The sequence below is a fragment of the Nothoprocta perdicaria genome, unplaced genomic scaffold (assembly GCF_003342845.1).
Source record: "Nothoprocta perdicaria isolate Ctin4 unplaced genomic scaffold, notPer1 scaffold_91, whole genome shotgun sequence".
NCBI classification, from domain to species: Eukaryota; Metazoa; Chordata; class Aves; order Tinamiformes; family Tinamidae; genus Nothoprocta; species Nothoprocta perdicaria.
This window is the reverse complement of record NW_020456210.1, coordinates 1,957,212-1,978,457: the sequence shown is the minus strand read 5'-3', so window position 1 is coordinate 1,978,457 and position 21,246 is coordinate 1,957,212. Positions and strand designations below refer to the sequence as shown.

The following is a 21,246-nucleotide window of genomic DNA, read 5'->3' as shown; positions in this document are numbered from 1 at the left end:
TAAAATTGGTTGCTTCTGGTTACTTTCATTTTTGCTCTTGTGGCATAGAAAGGAAGTGAGGAAAAGAAAAACTTGTGAAGTGTAGAAAAAAAAAGAATAAACTAACATTATAAAATTCAATCTTTCGATAAAAGTACAAAATAAATATTCTTAATGTGTTTGAAATATATTTCTTCCAGTTTTAAAGCAACTATTTATAATACTTTCTTGCCTTTCTGTACACTGGATTCCCTTAGTCTACCTGGGAAACTGCACTGAAGGAAAGCAAGAAAACATCCCAGGCACAAACCCTTCTTTTCAATAAAGCCTTGTTCTTTGCAGGAAGGATTTCACTATTGTACAACAGAGAAAAGAAGACTTACACTGAGGATTCCTTCCTGGTCATCCGTGTGGGTTTGGGGTTTTCTTGGAGTGAGGAGGGAAATCTCTAAATTTGAAATGCACCTTATGCAGAGCAGCAATATAGGTCAATACAGAATAAAAATACAGCTGCTGAAGATAYACACCTTCAAAGCTTGCTTCAAGGTCACACTCTTATCGGAGCAAGCAGATGGATACATCCATTCCCTGTCATCTCTTCTGAGTGATGCAGCAGTGGGGATGGGCAGAGGAGGGGAGCAGCCTGCATCTCCCTTCCTCATAAACGTGAACGTGCCCCATGAAGTTCACCCTTGTTGTTACTTCCTCACAGGCCCTGACTTCATTCCAGCAGTTTTAACTACTCTCTGCTTTCCGCAGCTGCTTTATTGCTCTCATCTACATTCTCTTTGTGCATTGGTACGAGAACAAAGAAAATGGACTTCAGTGCTCAGTATAAGATGTTTTGATGGAAGATGGCCAGTTAAGGTACAGCAGTAGCATCACATTTGGCTTGGTGTCTCTTCATGAAGCAACTGTCAGTTAGGTTCCTAGAAAAAACAGCATTTTGACTTCAAAGCCCACTATTTCATGGGCCATTGATAGCACTGAAGACTCTGAACTCTTAGAAAAACCTTGTAGTACTGATACACACCTTGCAAATCGGACTCTAGGATTTAAATCTGCTTTCTTTTTTTTTTTTTTTTTTTTACAAAAAGACGCATTAGAGATCAACTTATTAATTGAATTTAAAACTTTCCGTTTACAGTGCAGTAAACAGCCTCAAAGTGCCTATTTCTCTCCATTAATTGTAAGACAAAGCTAAACATCAAGTTCAATCAAATGTTTTTTTTTTTTTTTTTTTTTTTAATCTATTCCTTTTAAATTCGTGGATTTTTTTTTTCTCTGCATTTTGGGTTTATAACATCTTTCCAGATATTGTTCTGAGACTAGAAACTTTTTCTGTAAAGTGTCAGCACATACAACTGGATAACAAGAGGATTCTGTGAGCCCAGACTTAAAAAGCACCAGYTGAAATCATGAAACCTGGCAGAAAYATAATCAAAATATTTATGCTATTTTGGGGGGTGTAACAGCAATAACTTCATCCCTCAATGATAATTAGGGCCAACTGCATCKCATCCTCAAACATATCTGACTACTGTGTGCTGAATATGGTGCTTTTGTTAGTCACATCCTTGCTTATATTTTTCTAAAAATCCCAGCTTCTCATATAATATATATTTGTGACAATCTCATTTCTTACAAAAAGTCAATAGAAATATAATGTAACAAGGTCTAACAGATACCAGCCAAGATAAACCTTCTATAACTTGTAGCTCATCTATTGTCAGTGACAGAGCAGAGGAGAGAGGTAGGTGTATGAGACTGACAGTGGGCTACTGCAGGATGCAGCCTGAAAAATTTGGGAATGCACGGGATAAGGTGCAGTAGGAGGCAGGGAGAGGTGTCTTACTGTCCATACCCCAGTGGGATTGCAATGAGATGCTGTGCAGAGCTCTAGCAAGCTGCTTTCAGGAAGGCTGAGTTCACACTAGAACAGGTGCAAAGATCTAGCAGGATGGGAATGAGGAMCCGGTTTTATAGATGAAACAAATATAGCTTAATGGAGTGAGCCTAGCAGATAGAGGTTGGGGGAAAATACATTTACACTTTATAAATACATTTGTAAATACCAGAAAGGCTGAAGAATCGTTTGAGCTATAGGACAATGTTGGCACAGGAACAAATAGCGTGAAAAAAGTCATCAAGCATTTTAAGCCAAAAGCATATTTCTAGCTATCCAAGAAAGAGTGTTTTGGAACAACCTTACATCAGAAGCAACAGAATCCAGCAAGCTAACTACTCTTATGACAGAAAAATAGTAAATTTATGTAAGATGTTTTATGACATGATATCTGCTATAGTGGAGTCATGACAGTGGGTGTCCCGTGGTATTTATGCTCCTAAAAAGGCAATGACTCTTATGGTTGAAGGAAAAAAAAAATATATATATATATATATAGAGAGAGAGAGAGAGAGAGATGGAAACTCTGAAAGCTGAGATCATTGAAGGCAGCTAAATAGAAGACCACATGTACCTAATTTTAAAAATATCCTGAATTTATATGGCTTGAACTATTTATTTATTTATTTATTTATTTATTTATTTATTTATTTATTTATTTATTTTAATACACAGAGTGCCTATGCCCCAAGCAGGTGATTGCTTACAGATACACAAGTCCCATGAAAGTATAAGAAATTGGTGAGAGGAGAAAAGTGACCCCCAGTGTATCGCTAACTGCCATTCCTTTGCAACCACCACGTTTCRTGTGATTGGCATCGGCCTCTTTAGGGGCAGGCAGGTTCAGTTTTGGCCAAAATGGAAAGTTTGTCTCCCCAGCACTGACAGACCTACCTCAGTCAAAGGAAAACCAAACAAAAAAACCAAMCAAACAAACAAACAGAAAAGAATGAGGAATGAACAGTCTTAACTTGGTCCCCTGCTATAACTGGGGATTGATGATGTTCCTAGCTCCTTCCTGGTCAGAACATCCCAGGTGCCTAGTAGGCCACTGTTTTGCCGGAGCAGGTCAAGACCAGTTACATCTTCCCAAAGTCCTATAACCATCTCTTCCTCCTGTTTCCAGTCTTGCCTAAGTGAGCCCAGTGCAGGAAGCGCCCTTCTCAGCTAGTAGGCCATGTAATTTCTASCAAGAAAGCAAGGGTTTCTGCTTCATATCCTTCAAAGATGTGAGGCGCTCTTGCCTTCCTCTTCATTTCGTGAATACCTCCTTCATAGACCTCAAAGCCACTACTTCCATATAATTGGTCATAAATAGTTGACTTGGCAGGTGTTTTGCTGAAGGTCCACAGAGTGCAACCCTATAGCTCACTGCCCACAAAGATAATTTGCCTGAGTCAGTACAGGAGGAAGAAAGAAATTTGGAGTTGAAAGGTATCTTTCAACTCAGGAACCTGGGAACACATCAGCATGCCTTACTGGCAATTCTGCCTACACTGGTTTGCTGCAGGCGATGCTCAGTCAACGAGTGAAGAGCAGTGGCAGGAGCTACTTCCTCATTATAAGTCATTTAGTCAAGCAGAATGTAGCTCCTCAGCTAGGCAAAGATCTCATTTCATCTCAAGAGCCTTATGTGGAAAGAAAAAGGGAGATGATACTGTACCGGGAGTAGGGGAATGGCTTTATTCAAATGTGACAACAGAAAATGAAGACTTCGAGATCCAATTTGTGGTGTAAGTTACAGCAACTTAGGTACTTGTCAAAGCTAATGAAAGCAGGCCACCTGCAGCTGTTGAGGARTGGAAATGTTATCCCCAATTCCAGCAGCACAGTGTTACAGCCTCCTCACRTCCCATCCTGACAAGCACTCGACTGCTTTGCCTGTTGCTTCCAGTTAGCACTGTGCTTTTCCCGCAGTGATGGCATGTGAAACTTTGCTGAGAAGAGCAGAGAAATCATCCCTGGCCCCCACTCTGTGTTAGGGACAGGAGCACCCTGAGGGTCCAGTGTCACCGCGACATGTGTGCTTGGCCCTGGGACACAGGTCACTCACAGAGCAGCTCCCACCAGTGCAGCAGAGACACCCATGGAATGCATTTAATACATAAACATTTACTTTCTCCTTAGCAACATCTTTTTATTTTTCTCCATGAAATTCTCTTTGCATCCTGAGGAAACCCAAACTGCTCACGGCCCATAGCAGTGGCACCAACTTAGCCCAACAGGCAGCTGGCCTGGACAAAAGTGTCTTTACATAAATTTCTGAAAATATTTTTCAAATTTAGAAGACATTTTGGAAGTGAGACATTTGGACATGACAAATATTGGAATCTTTAGGAATCAGGTTTTGATATTAATTGTGAGCTTTACAAGCTGCATAGCCCTCAGGACTTCTTTCTCTGAGGAAGTTTAGTGATCTGGATTAAAGTCTGAATTCATTCTTTAATGAAAAAGGAGTCTCATTTGCCAAGCAAAGTAAGCTGCAAAACAGATATCCAATGGGTGAACACACACTCCCAGAAAGAGTGGCTAGGACCTCCTGTCCTTTGGACAACGTCTAGCTCCTGCTCACCGAACACACTCCGCTTCAAGCAAAAAAAGTAAAGATCATTCTGCACATTCTGCCAGTTAAAAGAGATTCCAGCAGTGAGAGTTTGCTTTGACACGTGCATGATGAAAAGATGTTGTGCTTACATCAAACTTTCAAAGATGTTATGGGAAAATGAAGCCATGTCTCCTCTCTTTGTAAAGCACGCTGAAGAATGCAGTGTTTCTGCAGTGTTTCTGGTTCTGTTTTTCAATCAAGAGTCTTATATACAAATATAMACACACACGAAGACACATACTTTTAAGTTCAGGTCTTGTTCAGTTGGTAGAATATAATGTTAGAGTAGATCCCTTTAATAGGATAGTTTGACTGTACTTGTAGAGTCTGCAGGCACATCACACTTTGAAAGAAAAAACAAATTGGCTGAAATAAAAGTAAATCTCGCTATTTAGAACATTTTTAAAGAGGGCACAAACTTTTATTTCTTCAAAACAAATACATCAAATAGTAAAATATTTAGCAAACCTTAAAGTTTTTACTTACCAAGAGCATCATTCCAGACTTACACTAGCATACTTGAAAACTGTTTGGCCTTTCGAATACAGTTGTCAATTGTGTCACTTTTTCTGCTAAGTAGACTCTTCTCCCATGCATTATATTTAATCAAGGTTTAATGCTTCACTGCACTTTCATCTTGAAATGCTTTGCCTTATAGATGGTCTTAATTCCATATGAACCCTGCCTTTGCCTGCTGTGCACGGGGCRCTGCCAAGTCAGACTGCCTCTGAATGAGAATCTCTGGTTTTCCAAGGGCCAGTGCGGGTGACAAAGTAGTATTTCACCATTTGCAACTACTTTGAACGGTAGCTTTAGGTTCTATAGTTATGTATGGCAACATGGCTCACAGAATCCCAGAATGGCTGAGGTTGGAAGGGACCTCTGGAGATCATCCAGTCCAACCCCCTGCTCCAGCAGGGACACCCAGAGCACGGGGCACAGGGCGGCATCCAGGCGGGTTGGGAAGACCTCCAGAGAAGGAGACTCCACAGCCTCCCTGGGCAGCCTGTGCCAGGGCGCTGGCACCCTCACAGGAAAGAAGTTCYTCCTCATAGGGAGATAGGAAAACCAAAAGAAAGTCCAGAAACAAAGTGCCACCTAAATGATGGCAACCCAGGTGGCTGGAAACCAGGAGCTAGAGATGAATGGGCATTCCCTGTGTTTGGAATATGGTAGCAGCCCACCTTTCCTGTTACTGTTGGAGAGACACTTGGGAAACACTATATTTACAGCACTGTTGATCCCAGATTCCAGAGTAGCTGGCAGAGGTCCAAAGCTCTCCACGGGCAGAGGCTGGAAAGCACTTCTAAAAAACAAACAAATGAACAAGCAAATAAAAAACAGACACAAAACCAAAGAGGGAAAATAACACAGAGAAACCGCAATTCCAAGAGCCACGGAGGATTTCTGTGAAGGAAAACCGTTCCATCAATGCTGCTTTTTATTCTGGTCCAGTATTATTTGATAGCTGGAGAAATCCAGCACTGCATACTCACAAAACAAAGAGAGAATGGTTTTCCTCTCAAAAACTTCAAAACATGAGTAGAATAATCACCTGGCTACATTTTTAAATTGTATTTTTGAAGGAAAACCCTGTTTATATATTTCTACCTAGAAAATACCCCTTAGTGCTATCGCTTAATTATCACTATAGAATTTAAAATGACAAGTCTGGATCCAAARCACAGTGCAGCTAATGTTAAAGATATTTTTCTATTGAAATAATAGGTTACCCATTGATGGTTTCCAGACAGTCACCTGCATTTAAGACTTAACCAGACTCAACCTGATCTCACCAATCTTGAACCTTCACTGTGTAGGTCATGCTTACCTCAAAACTGGCACTTTTCTTCTTACAGATATTTTTTCCCCCTGAACAGCAGCTCCTGACCATCAATTGCCTTGAATGGATGCTTCCCCTAGCATTTACCTACTTTTTCACGTTTTGGGATCTGATGAAGAACAAAATTCATGCTGCATCTTTCAGTAGSGGAATCTTGAAATTATGGGGAAAGGTGAGATTTTTAAGAAAAGCAGCAGCACCTGAAGCTGAAGAGCATAAATTTCCTAAGTATTGCACTTCTCACATTCCTCACTTTTCTGTAGGAAAAAAAAAGAAGTGGAGAGGCACAGCTGATAGCCAGAATAAGCTACAATCACCTGGTGAAAGGAAGCCCTGTGGAGATGACAGTGACTACAGCAAACYGCCCAAGGAGGGATGCTGAGCACCTCGCTTCACACACAGCATCTTCATAAGGAGGCATCATCCCTGCCTGCAGAGAGCATCACAACTGCCTCGCCAGCCACCCCGAAGTAACACCCCAACTCCCAGGGGACTGAAATCAGGTGAAACGAGCCCTGTCTGGAGCCCTAAAAGCCCAGCAATTAAAAAGCCACAGATCTTTACACCCACTGGTGACTTTAATTTTGCTCCTCTCATTTGTAGCACTTCCCTAGTGCTGTCCAAGTGCTACTTGCTAACATGTGAGACAGATGAGCAAGAGCAGTTATGTGGCTGGATGAGGGAGAGGGTGGCAGAGAGATCAGAGAAACTTGTTTGTTTTTAATACAAAATGGGGCTCAGAAGAATGTGGTAATTAACCAACATTTTAATCTATACATTTTTGGCTTGCTACTTGCTGAGACTTTACACGGTGTTTCTCTATATTGAATCTTGTTGCTTTTCAAGACAGGTTGTGGCATCTCCCCAGCTATGCTGAACAGCAGGCACTGAGGTCACGTTCAAATCCACTGCTCTCAGCCTCTACCCACCAACCCTAAAAGCTTTCCAAGGAAGCTGCTCCAGATTTACAGCCATGTTGCCAAGAACAGAACATGCTCAATTACCTGTGAGGTACTTTTGCACTAAACACTGAAATTACTCTAGATTTATGTGTTGATAACATTTAGTCCAACCTTGCCTTCTGGCTTTTTGCAGTGCGTTCCCATCATCCTGGACTTCACAGCATCCGACAAGTGCTTGAAAAGTAAAAGAAAAAAAATCAGTGCAGGGGTCTAGGCTTTTTACAGGCAGTTTTATACACACACGGAATCATTCTCAGTCAAATACTTCTTACAAAACAAGACCAGCTGTTGTAATTTTAAAAAGTTTAAGAACACCTAGCCGAGGAGCTGCTAAGGATGGTTTTCTCTGGAGTGTGGGTCAAAGACACACAATATAAATATTACATTAAGTCCTGAGTTGAACTTTAGAAGCTTCGAGGCAAAAGCAGCCTTTGGGCAATACGCCGGGCTGTCAAGACACAGAAATGTCATCCTCAGCAGCGGGTAAATACTAAGCGCAGATATCAGGCAGGGTTTAGGGCACAAAAGCAATGCTGCCATTGACTTCTGCAGGCCAAGAGGAGGCCTCTCCATGTCTAAGAAAGGCCAGCACTCCAAGGGCTCTTTATACATAATCGGGGAAAAAACAACCCAAACTACAGCGGAGAGAAGTAAAGTAGGACATAAAATTTTATTCTGAAATGATCTCTGGCCACAACAATAAAATGTAACAAATATTCACTAAAACAGTCTTAACTCCTGTCATCAGCTGTACAATACATACAGTATCATAAAACTGGCCACTAGGATTAAAACCCACTACAACATCTTGAATGTTAAGTGGCAACAGCAGCATCTCACAGAAAATTATACGTACATATATACACAGTCCACATTCAATCGTTTTTCACATGTTTTCAGTACACACAGTTGCAGCATTTTACAGTCACGTGTCTAAGTCGTTGCCCAATAAAAACCCAAGCTACTGCTTAGACGTAATTGTAGCAGTTGAACTGAGTAATTACAATTTGTAGCAGAGATGTACAAGCYCCTAGAAACAATAATTCACACATGTTTTATTTAAATGCTACCATAGCATTAACTTGGACAATATTATAATCTTTGYTGAGTGGAAAAAGGAGGTGGAGGGGAAAGGGTTTTGTATTTATCACAAATATCATTGATGGAAAAAATGCTAAAAAATGGAGGGCGTTAAGTAATGCACACCCTTTCCTAAAGATTCTAATATTGCCCAATGCTACTTATGCCTAAAGTGTTTTCAACATTCCCACAAAGTCATTTATAACTCCAAACCACCCACCGAGTTAAAAGTGGCTTAAGTGCCTTGCACCCAAATTGTAAAAATCCCTGGCCACCTTTAGAAGAGCCAGGCACATATAAAAGGAATGCACTTTGGTTCATACCAAATGCCCTGGGATTCAATCACACTATAAAACTAAAGAGTTTGAGGTAAATTTTTACAAATACAGTTGATTTCTGTCTAGTGTCACCGTAACACAAATTTACTCAAAAAGAAAAGAAATCAATTTGATGTTGAAGTACAACCAGTGAGGAAGGGCCATCTTTAACCCCGTAGTGAGACTTACTGCAAGAACAGAGTGTCCCCTCCACCCCCGTGGAAGTGTGATTGCCTTTTTGTTTCTATTAAGGCCTCAGGAATCGACAGGATGTTTTTAAGACAGGCATAGCGTGGAAAAATACATCTCCTCCTCACTATCCGGGACGCAGAGGGTTAAAGAGGCCAAGCCGCAAGCCCTACAACATGGCATTGGTAACAAAAGGCACATTGTTAACACCAAGGGCACAACTCATCCTCTATTGTTCATCTGCACAGCTTGCATCACTCTGTTGTGCCAATACACTTAAGTGGTAATGAACACTCTGGTGGTGCAAGAAACTGAGCCAAGGGAGACTGCAACCAAAGACAAGACAACACTGTGCTATTCCTAAAGCCCAAAATAGCTCCGACATCCCCAGACAATGGTAACATGTGAGACTAAGCACTGTTTCCAAGCCAACTTCTATCAGCCTAATTATCAGAGCCCTTATAATAAAATCACATCAAAGCAAGAGGCAACGTCCTTTCCCCCCCTCCCTCCGTTTTTTACAGGTATAAATAAGCTACGATAAAAAGCAGCTCTATCGCTTAAAAACCTTAATGTAGCTGCTGCTTTGAGTATAGAGGAAGTTCCATGGTATCTGGGTTAAAAAAATAGCTCTGCACACTATATTTTGGCCTTAAAGTTTCCGGTAGCATTTATGAAGAATGTCAGTCATAAATGCATTATTGGCATCAAGAACTGGTTACACAAAAAAGAAAATTTAGTGGTTTTAGCCCATTAATGACCCATGAACATTATGAACGCTTTCCATTTCCATGAAAGGCAGGAATAAGTATCAATGTTTTCTCTGAAATAAATATTAAGGGGGGGAAATTCTTCTGCCACCCCTAATATTATCATCCCTCTTTCTTAACTTCTGTAGAAATAGCTAAGGAGAAAGTAAGTTGGTAAAGCCAAGTAGTTGATGGAGGAACTAAACAATCTCAACTACTGTACAAAATACACTGTATTGTGTGTGTTCTCACAGTCATGAGAGTCTCATCAGTCCGTTTTATCGGAAAATTCACACATTTCTTTTCCAGACTTTGAATTTGCAGACCTTCAGTTAATGGACATTTATATCCCAAAAGCCACTTTTCTTAGCTGTATGACCGTATTTCATTTTTAACATGATTCCATACATGTTTACATATTGCACTTACATACATTGTACAAAATTGTGAACATTTAACATCTAAATAATTTAATTTGACTAGAGGCAGGAAATGATATTTAAAAAATAATAAGAAAAATGGTTGATTGATGCTCTACTGTTTACAGTTATCAATCAACAAATACCATCCTCTACTCAGAAATTATTTTTGGAGCTTCTTCACATGTTGACTTTTTGGCAAGAAGTTGAGTGATATGTTTCCTGAGAATTCTGTCATTCCTTATTTATATCCCTCCCCAAGTCTTACATTAAATTAAAAACAAACCAAACACAAACAAACAAACAAAATTAACCTGTAAGTGGTAAATATTAATGAATACGAAGGAGAACTTAACCGGAAACTTTCTTGGCCTCTCAGGGGACCATGCTTTAAGTATTTCTCTTTTTTAATTCATACAATTTAATAAAATATATGCATATAAATGTTGTTTATACTAGAGTTATTGAGGTTTTATGCAATCTAGTCTCTCTTGTTCTCACATCCACAAATAAATCTTCCCAGATTATGTTCCACTTTGTCGAAAATTCCCTTTTTGCATGTTTTATACATCCAGTGTAGACCACAGCCATTGCATGTGCCGAAATACTGATCTCAGATTTCCAACCGTCCCCGTTGAGAATACGCTACCATGCAGGCACACAYTTCCCACGTAGGTCTAGATATTATTCCCTAGTAAAACCATCTTTCTTCCATGTGTCTAGTTAAAGTCTAGTTACAAACAAAAACCCAAACATAAGCACACACAAACACACAAATAAATCTACACGTATCTCCAACTCTTCCTTCCGAGTCATTTGCAGCTACCAGTGCTGAAGATGAATTCAAATTCCAATCATTTAGTTTTCCTTTGATATTTCTCTCTCAGTAAATAGCGGGGATAGGGTCTGCTAACTGCAAAGCTTTCCACAGAGGAGCTTTTCACCTTCAGTCACGCTCTCTAACAAGGACTTTTCCGCAAAGARCAATACAGTAACATCGTGTTTGCGCCGCGCGCGGATTTGATCGCAAGTGCAAATGTACCAGAGAAGTCACAATCCATCAGAAAGAAAATGCCTGGAGAAATAAACCCTTTGTGAAATCCATGTAGCATTAACAGTCTAGAAGTTACAGTGTTAAAGTGACAGAACAAGCGTTTCTGCCTACGTGACTTAGAGAATCCAAGTTGCATGTTAGGAGAGAAAAAGAAATGGGGGGAGGAGGAAAAAAAGAAAGAAATGAGGAAAGAGAGAGGAGAGTAGTAATGTGAATGTTACTTAATGTTATAAACCTGAAATGAAGTCCAGAACATTCTGCTTTACGTGACCTCAGCTTTACAAACAACTCCTCTGTCACTTCCAGACCTGGAGGAACGCACAAGCTTCCACCTCCGTTCCCTCCCAGGCCGCCTGTTCCTCTCTACCMCACGCACAAAAGCCAGCTGAACCCGTTCAGTGCTGCAGCTTCTTTTTCTCCAAACAGAGACAGCATTTCAGAGTAGGCGACCGTGTCATTACTAAGTGGCACCACTTTCTCTGGGCTCCTAGACAGAAAATGACAGTATTACATGCTATGGCTCTATTTCAAAGTAACAGTTTTACAATATTTGAGTGTTCTCCCTGGAGTCAGGCCCGGCCCAGGCATGACTGTCTGCAGGACCCAGGCCTGTATCCGTAAGCTCCAGAAGGTAGAGTCAAACACACTCACCCCAAGCGAAACCTAAGATGAACCATGGAAGAAAAAGGTTAATACCTTTGACACCACGTTGTAATGCATGACAGTCACGTTGTAACCAGTGGCCTGCCACTGATGTTTATTACTGTGTCACACTGTGTTACAGTAAGGCTAGTTGTACTGTAGAAGACAAACATCTTAAAAAATAAGTATAAAAACTTAAAGCATTGTCCCCGTATTTTTATAAAAACAAAAATCAACATTTCTTACGTTTAAAATGAGTGCTGAAAGATACAAATGAATAAAGTTATTGAGCAAATAAAAAYGTAAATCTGAGCTACTTTTTTCATACAAATAAGGCTCAGCCACATTGTATCTCTCATATTAACAGCATTGGGTTTTTCAAACTCAGCTAACGAGTTTTGGCAACACTGTTCTCTGCTGTATATTCCCGTTGGCATCTGTCATCTGTGCCAAATTAGTCCTCAGTTTTGAAGCTGAGCTTGAAGTCGGAGGTAACTTGGAGATCGACGTTATAGCACCAGTGCTCTCTGCAATTCTCTTCGCCGAGGCCTTCTCCCCGGTGGGAGGCTTGGGCAAGCGTCTCCTTAGCCAGGGATGCCGCAGCGCCTGGCTGGGCGTCATGCGGATAGCGGGATCCCATTCTAAACACTGTTTTAAGAAGTCTAGGAAGAGGGGATCGTCGCATCCCTTCAGCGCGTTGCCCCACTCCCGGCTCTCGGGCGGGCCACGCAGCTTCCCCCTTCGAGAGCGCCCACCGTTGAGGATGACCGAGCCGTCCGACAGGGTGGTGATGGTGCAGTAGCGGGGATAACCCTTGGAGCTCACAAAGTTTTTGGCTCGCTTGGACGAATCTAGGAGCTTGGGGGAAGGCATGCCCAAGAGCTCGATCATACAGGCCAGCTGGTCTCCTTCATCTTCCCCGGGCAAAAGGGGGTAGCCGGTGAGCAGCTCTGCCAGAATGCACCCCAAGCTCCACATATCTATGGGCATCCCGTAACGAGCACCCAGGATGACTTCGGGCGCGCGGTAGAAGCGGGACTGAATGTAAGTGTAGACACGCTGGTGCTCGTAACAGCTCGAGCCAAAATCAATCACTTTAATACCACTTCTACCCTGTTGCTTCAGCAGAATGTTCTCCGGTTTAAGGTCACAGTGAATGATCCTATTTTTGTGCAAAGCATCCAAGCACTGCAAAATGGAGTGGGCAAACTTGCGGACTAAAGGCAGGCTGAAGCCCTGAAACTTGTTTTTCTTTATTAACTCATACAGGTTCATGCTCAGCAATTCAAATGTCATGCAGATATGGTTGCGGAATGTGAAGTTTTCCAACATGTGAATAACATTCATGTTGTTATCCTTATCTTGCTTCCGGAGGTGCTCCAGGATCCGGATTTCTTCCGCAGCTTGGCGGTGGAAACGCTTTTCATTTCTCACCATTTTCAGTGCCACGTGCTGATGCATCTTGTGATCGTAGGCCTTCACCACCTGCCCAAAGCTTCCTTTTCCTATAACTTTCAGGACTTCATACCTGTACGCAATATGATCGTGGGGTACCTGCACGTAAGACCCCTGGTCATCATCATACCCGCAGTTGTTTGGACCACCAACCACACCTTGCCGCTTCTTTGCATTTGGACCCAAAAAGTACACTTCAGGGTAGCCGAAAATCTCATGATGCTCGAAAGCTGTTAATTTTTGCATGTATTGCTTCATTGCCTGCTCTGGTGTCATCACGGAGGCCTTCGCTTTCCCCGTCCCATCYGCAGCTTTTAAAGAGCTGGAGCTTCCTTGTCGCCTGTGAGAACTCTCCGACTGTCTGTCCTGAACCACTGGCAATCCAGACTTGCCAAGAGTTGTAAGTCCATTCGGCTGCGCCATCAGAACCGTCCTCTTGTTACTGTTGTCCTCAAACAGCTGTTGAACCTGGATTTGTCCGTGGCTAYTCACATGGAGGTGCTCGTTCATCGTGTGCTTATTGCCTCCGATCTACAACGCAGAACAAACACATTTCCARTTACAAGAAGGGCAGGACCTCTCCKTTTCCTCATGCGTTTTGCCCACCCAACAGTCTGCCTAAACCACCTCAAAAACTAAACATTTTCTTAGAAGCCACTTGTTACAGCTTATTTTAAAAAATACAGGTCTAATTAAAAAAAAATGCAGCTAACATGCTAGGATACTGATAGTTGTCACTATGTTTTTAGGATACTTGTATCTCTAATGCCTCTTTCACAACTCTCTAAGTAAAATGTTTGCCACAAAGCAACCACAGATGTGCTACTGTCATAAGCTAACAACTTCTTCCCAGAACCTGCAGGGCACCAGTCATTACGTGAAGTATGCCAGAGGGATACTAAAGAAAACTCACAGAACAAAGTAGCAGCGGTACCTGGGCTTGAGACCTATATATAATTCCCAAAGAATTTTTTACAGTTAAAGCTCTCCTAGTCACCTGTTCCTAGAAATTGGGCTTTTAACTAATTCCAAAAGTTACTATATATCAAAAGTGCCATATATAATTTTAAGCCAAGGGAAAAGTGCTGCGATGTGCACAGAAAGAGCCTGGACATTTCTTCAGTTGGAAGAGCTGCCGTTTGCTGCTTGAAATCAAGACAGACACCATAGAGCAAAGCGCTGAAATCACTGAAACACACGTTTACCCTCCAGCCCTTTGCCAAAAGAGTCTTATAACAACATCTACCAATATTAGACTTGGGGCCTAACACAGATTTGAAGGAAAATAAAATCTCTGCCTTGAAGACCATCCAAACAGCTTCATTTTAAGGGAGGGAAAAGTGTTAGTTTATTCTAGAATTTATGCTTGCTCTTGGCAGTCTTCACAAGGGAATAAACAGAAGCATTCAACATTTTCAAGCAATGAAACACTGGAAGCACTGGGGTGTAAAAACGGCTATTGCACAAAACATTATTTTTAAGGAGAAACAAGAAATGCACCAACATATACTTGCCACTTTTTCTGGTTATCTTTAGAATTCCCCACATGCTCTAACTTAGAGGATAATCACTGTCTTTCCTGGCTGGTCTTAACACAAAGATGGGGAGATTTCCCCTGCCGTCTCTTCAGCTGATTCACCACCTTAACATCTATGTCAAATAACTAACCAAAAGTTGACTGATACTGTCAGCAGATGATCAATCCAGGAGAAAGATTACTTTTAATCTGAACCTTATTTTCTCTATGCATCTAAAGCAAACATATGCATTGTTCACTAAAAGTTGCTGAAATTGAACCAGAAAATGTCAGTCATGTGCTCTGATATGAGCTGCAACTGCAGAAATGCTTCCTCCTGAGAAAGCCAGCCCGTGCAGCTCAGAGTCCAGCATACTTCGTGCTTCTGCTAAAGGACCACTCCGACACAGCAAAAACATGTTTTTCCAAACTCAGTAACTTGCTCCCAGGAGCCTCCAGCTGGACACCAGCTTCAGCTCTGGATGGGATTTTGATATTTACAGCTCACACAAYGTAGGAACCAGGGGTTCTATGTGCCGAGTTCACTGCTCTTCTCATTCCATTTGGACTCAGGTTGAATAACCAGTCTGTTTTATTTCAYCACTGCAGTTTCAGTGCATATGTCTATTTGCAGAGCAATTTGGGCTCGTGCTATCAAATTTGATCAATCTCATAAAAACGGCTTCCACACACGGTCAATTCATAGCAAAGGGGCTTGTAACATTTAAGTGCAGTGGAGACACCCAAGATAGTGACACTCATTGCCTTCCTGGCTTGATGTCTCAAAACCCAAGGGGATTAAATCATCAAGGGGATTTAAGGAGTCTGTCATGCCAGCAGGGAGTTCTTTCAGGTCAAGCTGAAGTGCATTGCTGTGATCCCTTGCTAGGAGTTCTCCTTTACTGAGCAAGAGAGACCTCTGTCCCAAGAGCTACCACAGGATTTAGTCCAGAAGAAGAGATGTAGTTATTAAGATGTTAAGATGGGAAGTTCAGCGCATGCAGAACTGTAAAACTGTGCAAGAAACACACAACTGCAAAGCCTGCAAGTGCTCAAGTCAGCAGCCTCCAGGAACAAAGGTTTCCTTTGCAATGTTGGTTCAACAATGAAGCAGAAGGTACCTGCAGAAACCAGGAGCAGACAATACTAACATATAGGGGGCAGGGAAGCAAGAGCACAAGTACATCTCTCATAAACAAGCACTTGGATTAAGAAACTTGAATTATTTTCTTTTTTTTTTTCCAGTTGAGTCATCTGTTTTCAAAGTTAACTATATTCTGCCCCTTGGAAGCAGTGAATGTTTCAACAGATGCCCTCGGCTGTTCAAATCTCAGTTATTCACCTTGCGTCAGGGCTTGGGAAAAAAAAAAAAAGAAATCATTTACCCACCCTTAGCAGGGACTAAAGATTTATTTTTCCTATGAACACGTTTGCAAAGACATTTCCAAAACCTGAACAACACAGCTCTGCTTTCCGCACCTCCAGGCAGCCTCACTGATTCTCTAGCTGCTGAGGGTGTTTCATTTGATTAATTTTTTCCCAAGCAGCACAATGGAGTCACCAGCACTCCCGGAGCTTCACTCGGCTCCACGGTGGCTGGTTTGGGCAGTTCCAGTCAGCTGTTGCTTGGGAATGCAAACGCAGATGCAGACAGTTGCACTAGGCTTCTTTGCAGGAGAAGACACCAAAGGAGTCCGGGTGCTATCCCAAGAGCAGTGGAAGAGAGCTCACTCTTGCCTTGAAAATCCCTGAAAATCCCAATGAGGTTTCAGATGGAACAGACACCTCACGACCAGAAAGTCAATATGCAGAATGAAGCTGCCCCATCTCATGATCCTGCCCACACAACTGCTCTGTTTCCAGTCGGGATGCGCAGAGGGTTGAGCTGTGACCAGCTCATCACTGCACACTCCACTTCCGTGCGCTGGGGTCTGAGAGGGCATCGCGTCCAGGCTTGCACTGATCACAGCTCCACAAAGTGCCCCCAGGGTCCTTGTAGGTTCCCTAGACCGCAGCCAGTGGGCCTGGGAAGTGACACAGACCTGGAGTCTTCCTAGTCCAGTACTAAACTGCTCATAGTCTGCACGAGCTCCGTCAGTTTTCATGTGAAATTGTAAGCTCTAGAGAGGTTTACAAACCTTCTCCCTCCTGCTCCTACAGAAGGACCTGCAAACTACAGACCTACACAGCTAAAAACATGTGTGCACTCATGCAGCCTTCCACTGTATTTTGCTGCCCATGCCCAGACTCATCTACTAAGTACTCATCTACTGTAAATCTTCTAAGATTTACATATCTTTATACCACACATCTTCAAAAACTTACTGAAGCACATGTGTCTCACTAAAGCATACGGAAAGACCAGATAAGCTTCAGCTCAAAGAACTCATCCTTTTGAATCATCTGGCAACATCAATTATAAAACGGCAAATGTTACAGCATTTTTTTTCTCTCTCTCTAGTCCTTCACAACTTCAAAATGGCTGCTACAATTTTGGTTGATTATTTTGTTTGCTTAGTTTATATGAGTAGATGTTTATGACAAAAACATTCACCTATACTTTAAATTAGAGACAGGAGGGAAAAAATAGCACAAAAGGATTTTTTTTTCAGAAAAGGGGACAGATGTGGAGCAGTAACTCACTATACCTACACTGTGGAACTGCAGCAATAGAGCAGCAGCATACAACTGAGCTCATCCTGCTAAAAGATAATTCATAATGTGAGATTCACAACCTTAAGAAAGGCTAATTACAATAAAAAAATACTATAAGCCCTTTTTCTTGGAATTTTTCTGGGTAGCGCTGTTTCAGCCCTGCTGTGTCTCACACACTGTCAGGTGGAGCGCTCTTCATTGCGTTCTTCATTGCTTGTGTTGCTCACTACAGCCTGAACACATGTTCAAGGGCCTTTTTTTTCCCCCTGATAAATGAACTCAGCAGCATTCCTGCATTCAGCACTAAAAATAGCTGCTAATTAGCATGATAAAAATAATGCAGGATTATGATAATGATTTTCTTAGTAGTATGGGTTTAACACACCTAAAAAGACTAAGCTCACTCTACAGAGCTTGGGCTCAGCAAGAGCTGCAGCCAGTACACACCATTTGGATTTGCTGCTCCTGGTATACCTGGAGCACATAAGTTTAGCTTTGAAAAAGTTATCTTTGCCTTTATGTTACAAGTATTTCCAGAGCAGGAACCACAACCCAGCAGGAAAGCAGTTTTCTGCTCCTGTCAGGACTACACTGCGCAGGCGCAGTGCGTTTGAGTCCTCCAGGGATGCACGCTGAAACCAAGGAGCACAGTCAATGCACACGAAATGCTGCCTTTTGGGGAAGCTGATGTGCACGTGTATGAGAGGTTTGTCCAAACGTGGCACAGTTCCCGTGGCACTGTCACTCCAGCCGCTGGAGTCCCATATTCCAGGAGCCTTGAGAAATGTTCGCCAGCTTCATATTCCCCCTAACCAACATTTTTAGGTAATAAAAAAGGAAATATGCAATGGAACTTAGGTCCAGGTCACAACCATATGTATAGTTATTTCCATTCAAGTCATAGCATTTTTATGGCAACAATGAGTTGCATGAAAGCACCAGATAGTAGGAAGATACTTCCTTTGTTTAGCTGCTCTAAAGCAGATGCACAGAGCACACCATCCACTAGATCTTCAGGTGACATAGTCCAGAAATGTCTGCTCTATTACAATGCAGGCTATTTCTTTTCTAATTATTTCATTTTAAGATTAGGACTGAATGATCGATGCCAAAGCACATGGGTAGACACTCATACCTGGTGGTAAGAGGAAACACAGCTGCATAGGGAAATTTTCAAGCCCTAAAAAAGCTTGTAGAGGAGCAATGAATCATGCACTGTAAACGGGATGTTGCTACAGTCGTAGGCAGGAGGAGAGAAAGATTGAGACTGTTTTATTGCAGGAGAAACAGGAAGAATGCAGAGTGTAGGGATAGGTGCCAAGTAAGAGAGAGTGTAGATGGAGGTGGGCAGAAGACAGAGACAAGAAAGCGTCTGGGAGAGGGACTCGCAGATGGGTGGGGATTTACAGGAGCCGAGCAGCAGGCAAGCAAGATAATCTCTGCAGCAAGATGTCAGGCAAGAGCACCGGCATGGAACAAGGGGAGCGCGGGCAGGAAAAGGTTTCCACTGTCAAGGCAAAAACTTCAGGCTTCAGACGAGAAAGCAGTTATTTCAAAAAGGAAAACAAGGAGGACAAGGGTTTGGAAATGAGCTCACGTTTTCCATCACGAGCACCCAACAAGATAAAGTTAGGGATGGAAATGGACAGAAAAAAAAGCCTGGATGCTGGATGAAGCCACAGATTTTTAAAAACAAACAAAACCTTTCCCTGGTACAATACACAAGAGCCTGCTTAGCAACAAAGGTTGCTGTGACTGCAGAGCATGCAGCCAAAACCTCTGCCCTGATGCAGGAAGCCTGTGCAAGAGAGCATCTCTCCCGGTCTCCCCATGCTGCTGCACCAAACTGAACAATGAAACTTCTCTGGAAAGCAGGAGACAACAGTTTCACTGGAGTTGAGGCTAAATGACATGATTCACTCTGAAAGACAGAAACAGTGAGTTTCTTCTCYATCAGAATAAAAAAACCCCTCTTTAGCTTAAATAAAAGACTTGTCAACTTCACTCTTTCTTCACAATTCACATATTTCTTGGCACTGCACCCATGCACAGCTTGCCACAAGAAAGTTGTATTGATTCTGCAAACTATGTCTTCTGTGAGTTTGAAAGACAAAAGAGGGAAACTGTTTACCTTACGAGCTATTKTAGAGGTCACATGGACACAACGGAGATGAAAATTTTAAGTAAATGAATACAAAAAGGGAAAATGGTTTAAGAAAACTAAATATTCCATTTCAAACAGTCCCAATCAAAGGAAGTGGTGGGATGTAAAACTAGTGCTTTCAATCAGTCAGTGTCAGCTGAGGTCACTAGGCCTGAAGTTCACATAATAGACATAAACAATCTATTTTTAAGTTAAAATCCATCATTCTGATGTCACATCTCATCCTTACCACAAAAAGTTATGTTAGCCAAGCACGAGATACTAATCTACAAAATTCAGAGATGCAATCTGAGGTATTTCTTTAACAGTACTCAAGGCTAAATAAATACTGCATAACAGAACCTGCATGACAAAGGAAAGGCCGAGTTTGTATCAATCCACATCTAGAGGGATTTGCAACAGAGCCATATAATGCTTGATCACCCTTGTGTGCTTCCAGAAATATTTTATCCCTTTTTATATGTACGTATACACATACACATGCTTATACAATAAATATATGCACTCATAAAAATATAAAATATGGGAAACACAGCAACATAATGCCTGACCACCCTTACATGCTTTCATAAATATTTCATCTATATGTTTTTATATTCACACACACATTAGATAGAAATGCACATATGCACGCGTACATGTATAGTAATATCAAGGTTCTGCACTTTCAAAATTATTCAATAGCTCGAGCTATACGGCTGGACCATGTTCACAAACCCAAAGTCAAGCCTGGGCTCTGCTAGCGGTGGGCCCATCTGCCTGTGCAGACGGTTTCATGCTGAAGCTGTTTATACGATGCCTGTTTTCTGTGTTTAAGGAAAAATTCACCTGCCTTCTCAATGCCACAAAAATCAACCAATACTTAACTGACAAGAAAATGCTACAACTTTGGCCTTCGGGATGAATGAATAAAACAGATCTATACCATAGCTACGTCAATATGTAGTGATGCTGATACTGAGCATGCAGGAGCATCAGGAATTTGCAGAATACCCATCATTCCTTATGAAAACACCCTACATATACTTGGATCTCTAAATTTAAGCCAATTCTTTCTATAAATGGATTTGAATAAGATGCTTTTACCCCTGAAGCTACACAGAAAGCCACTGGAAACGCCAACATCTAAATACATAAGTTTCACCTTCTCCTAGCCCATAATCACATTACCATTTAAAGCTCTGCCATATGTTTACCCCGATAGTACGCGACCACCCGTGCAGCACTGGCTAATTCCAAGCAAAGCTCGCCACCCCTGCCTCTCAGGGCGCGTACCAGACCCTTCACAACCCAAAAGGCAGCGCGTGCATTAAAAATCTCAGCTATTTAGCGTTAACGTGACAGCACACRGCCCCTGAGACTGCACACAGTCCCTGCCCTCACGCCTTCAGGGCCGAGATACCCCTCTCGCCCATACACAGGGGCATAACTCGGGAAGTTTCATTCCCGCCGGATCAGCCGGGATAACGTRGCACAGCAGCTGGGTTTTCGGCCAGCGGGGGTGATTTTGGGGGGCAGAGCCCGGGGCGGCGGCWGAGCGGGGCTCCCCCCGCGGCCGGGGCTGCCGGCCCCGCGTTCCCCCGCGTTCCCCGGCGTTCCCCGCGGCCGCGCTCACCGTGTGCGGGGCGTTGCTGGCGCGCAGCGGCGGCAGCGCGAGCGGCGACGGCGGCGGCCCCGTGGCGGCCGCGGCGCGCGGCGGCGGCAGCGCGGC

The 21,246-nt window shown here is 42.5% G+C and overlaps 1 protein-coding gene across 1 annotated transcript; it reads right to left on the bottom strand.

The window, feature by feature from the left end:
* Positions 1–8,135: 8,135 nt before the first annotated feature.
* Positions 8,136–21,217, bottom strand: DYRK2 (dual specificity tyrosine phosphorylation regulated kinase 2). Its single transcript, XM_026052790.1, has 2 exons — positions 21,151–21,217; positions 8,136–13,731 (listed from the first exon to the last, which is right to left on the bottom strand). The coding sequence occupies exon 2, from the start codon at positions 13,708–13,710 to the stop codon at positions 12,130–12,132; it is 1,581 nt and encodes a 526-aa protein (XP_025908575.1). The 5' UTR covers positions 13,711–13,731; positions 21,151–21,217; the 3' UTR covers positions 8,136–12,129.
* Between the last annotated feature and the right edge of the window lie 29 nt (positions 21,218–21,246).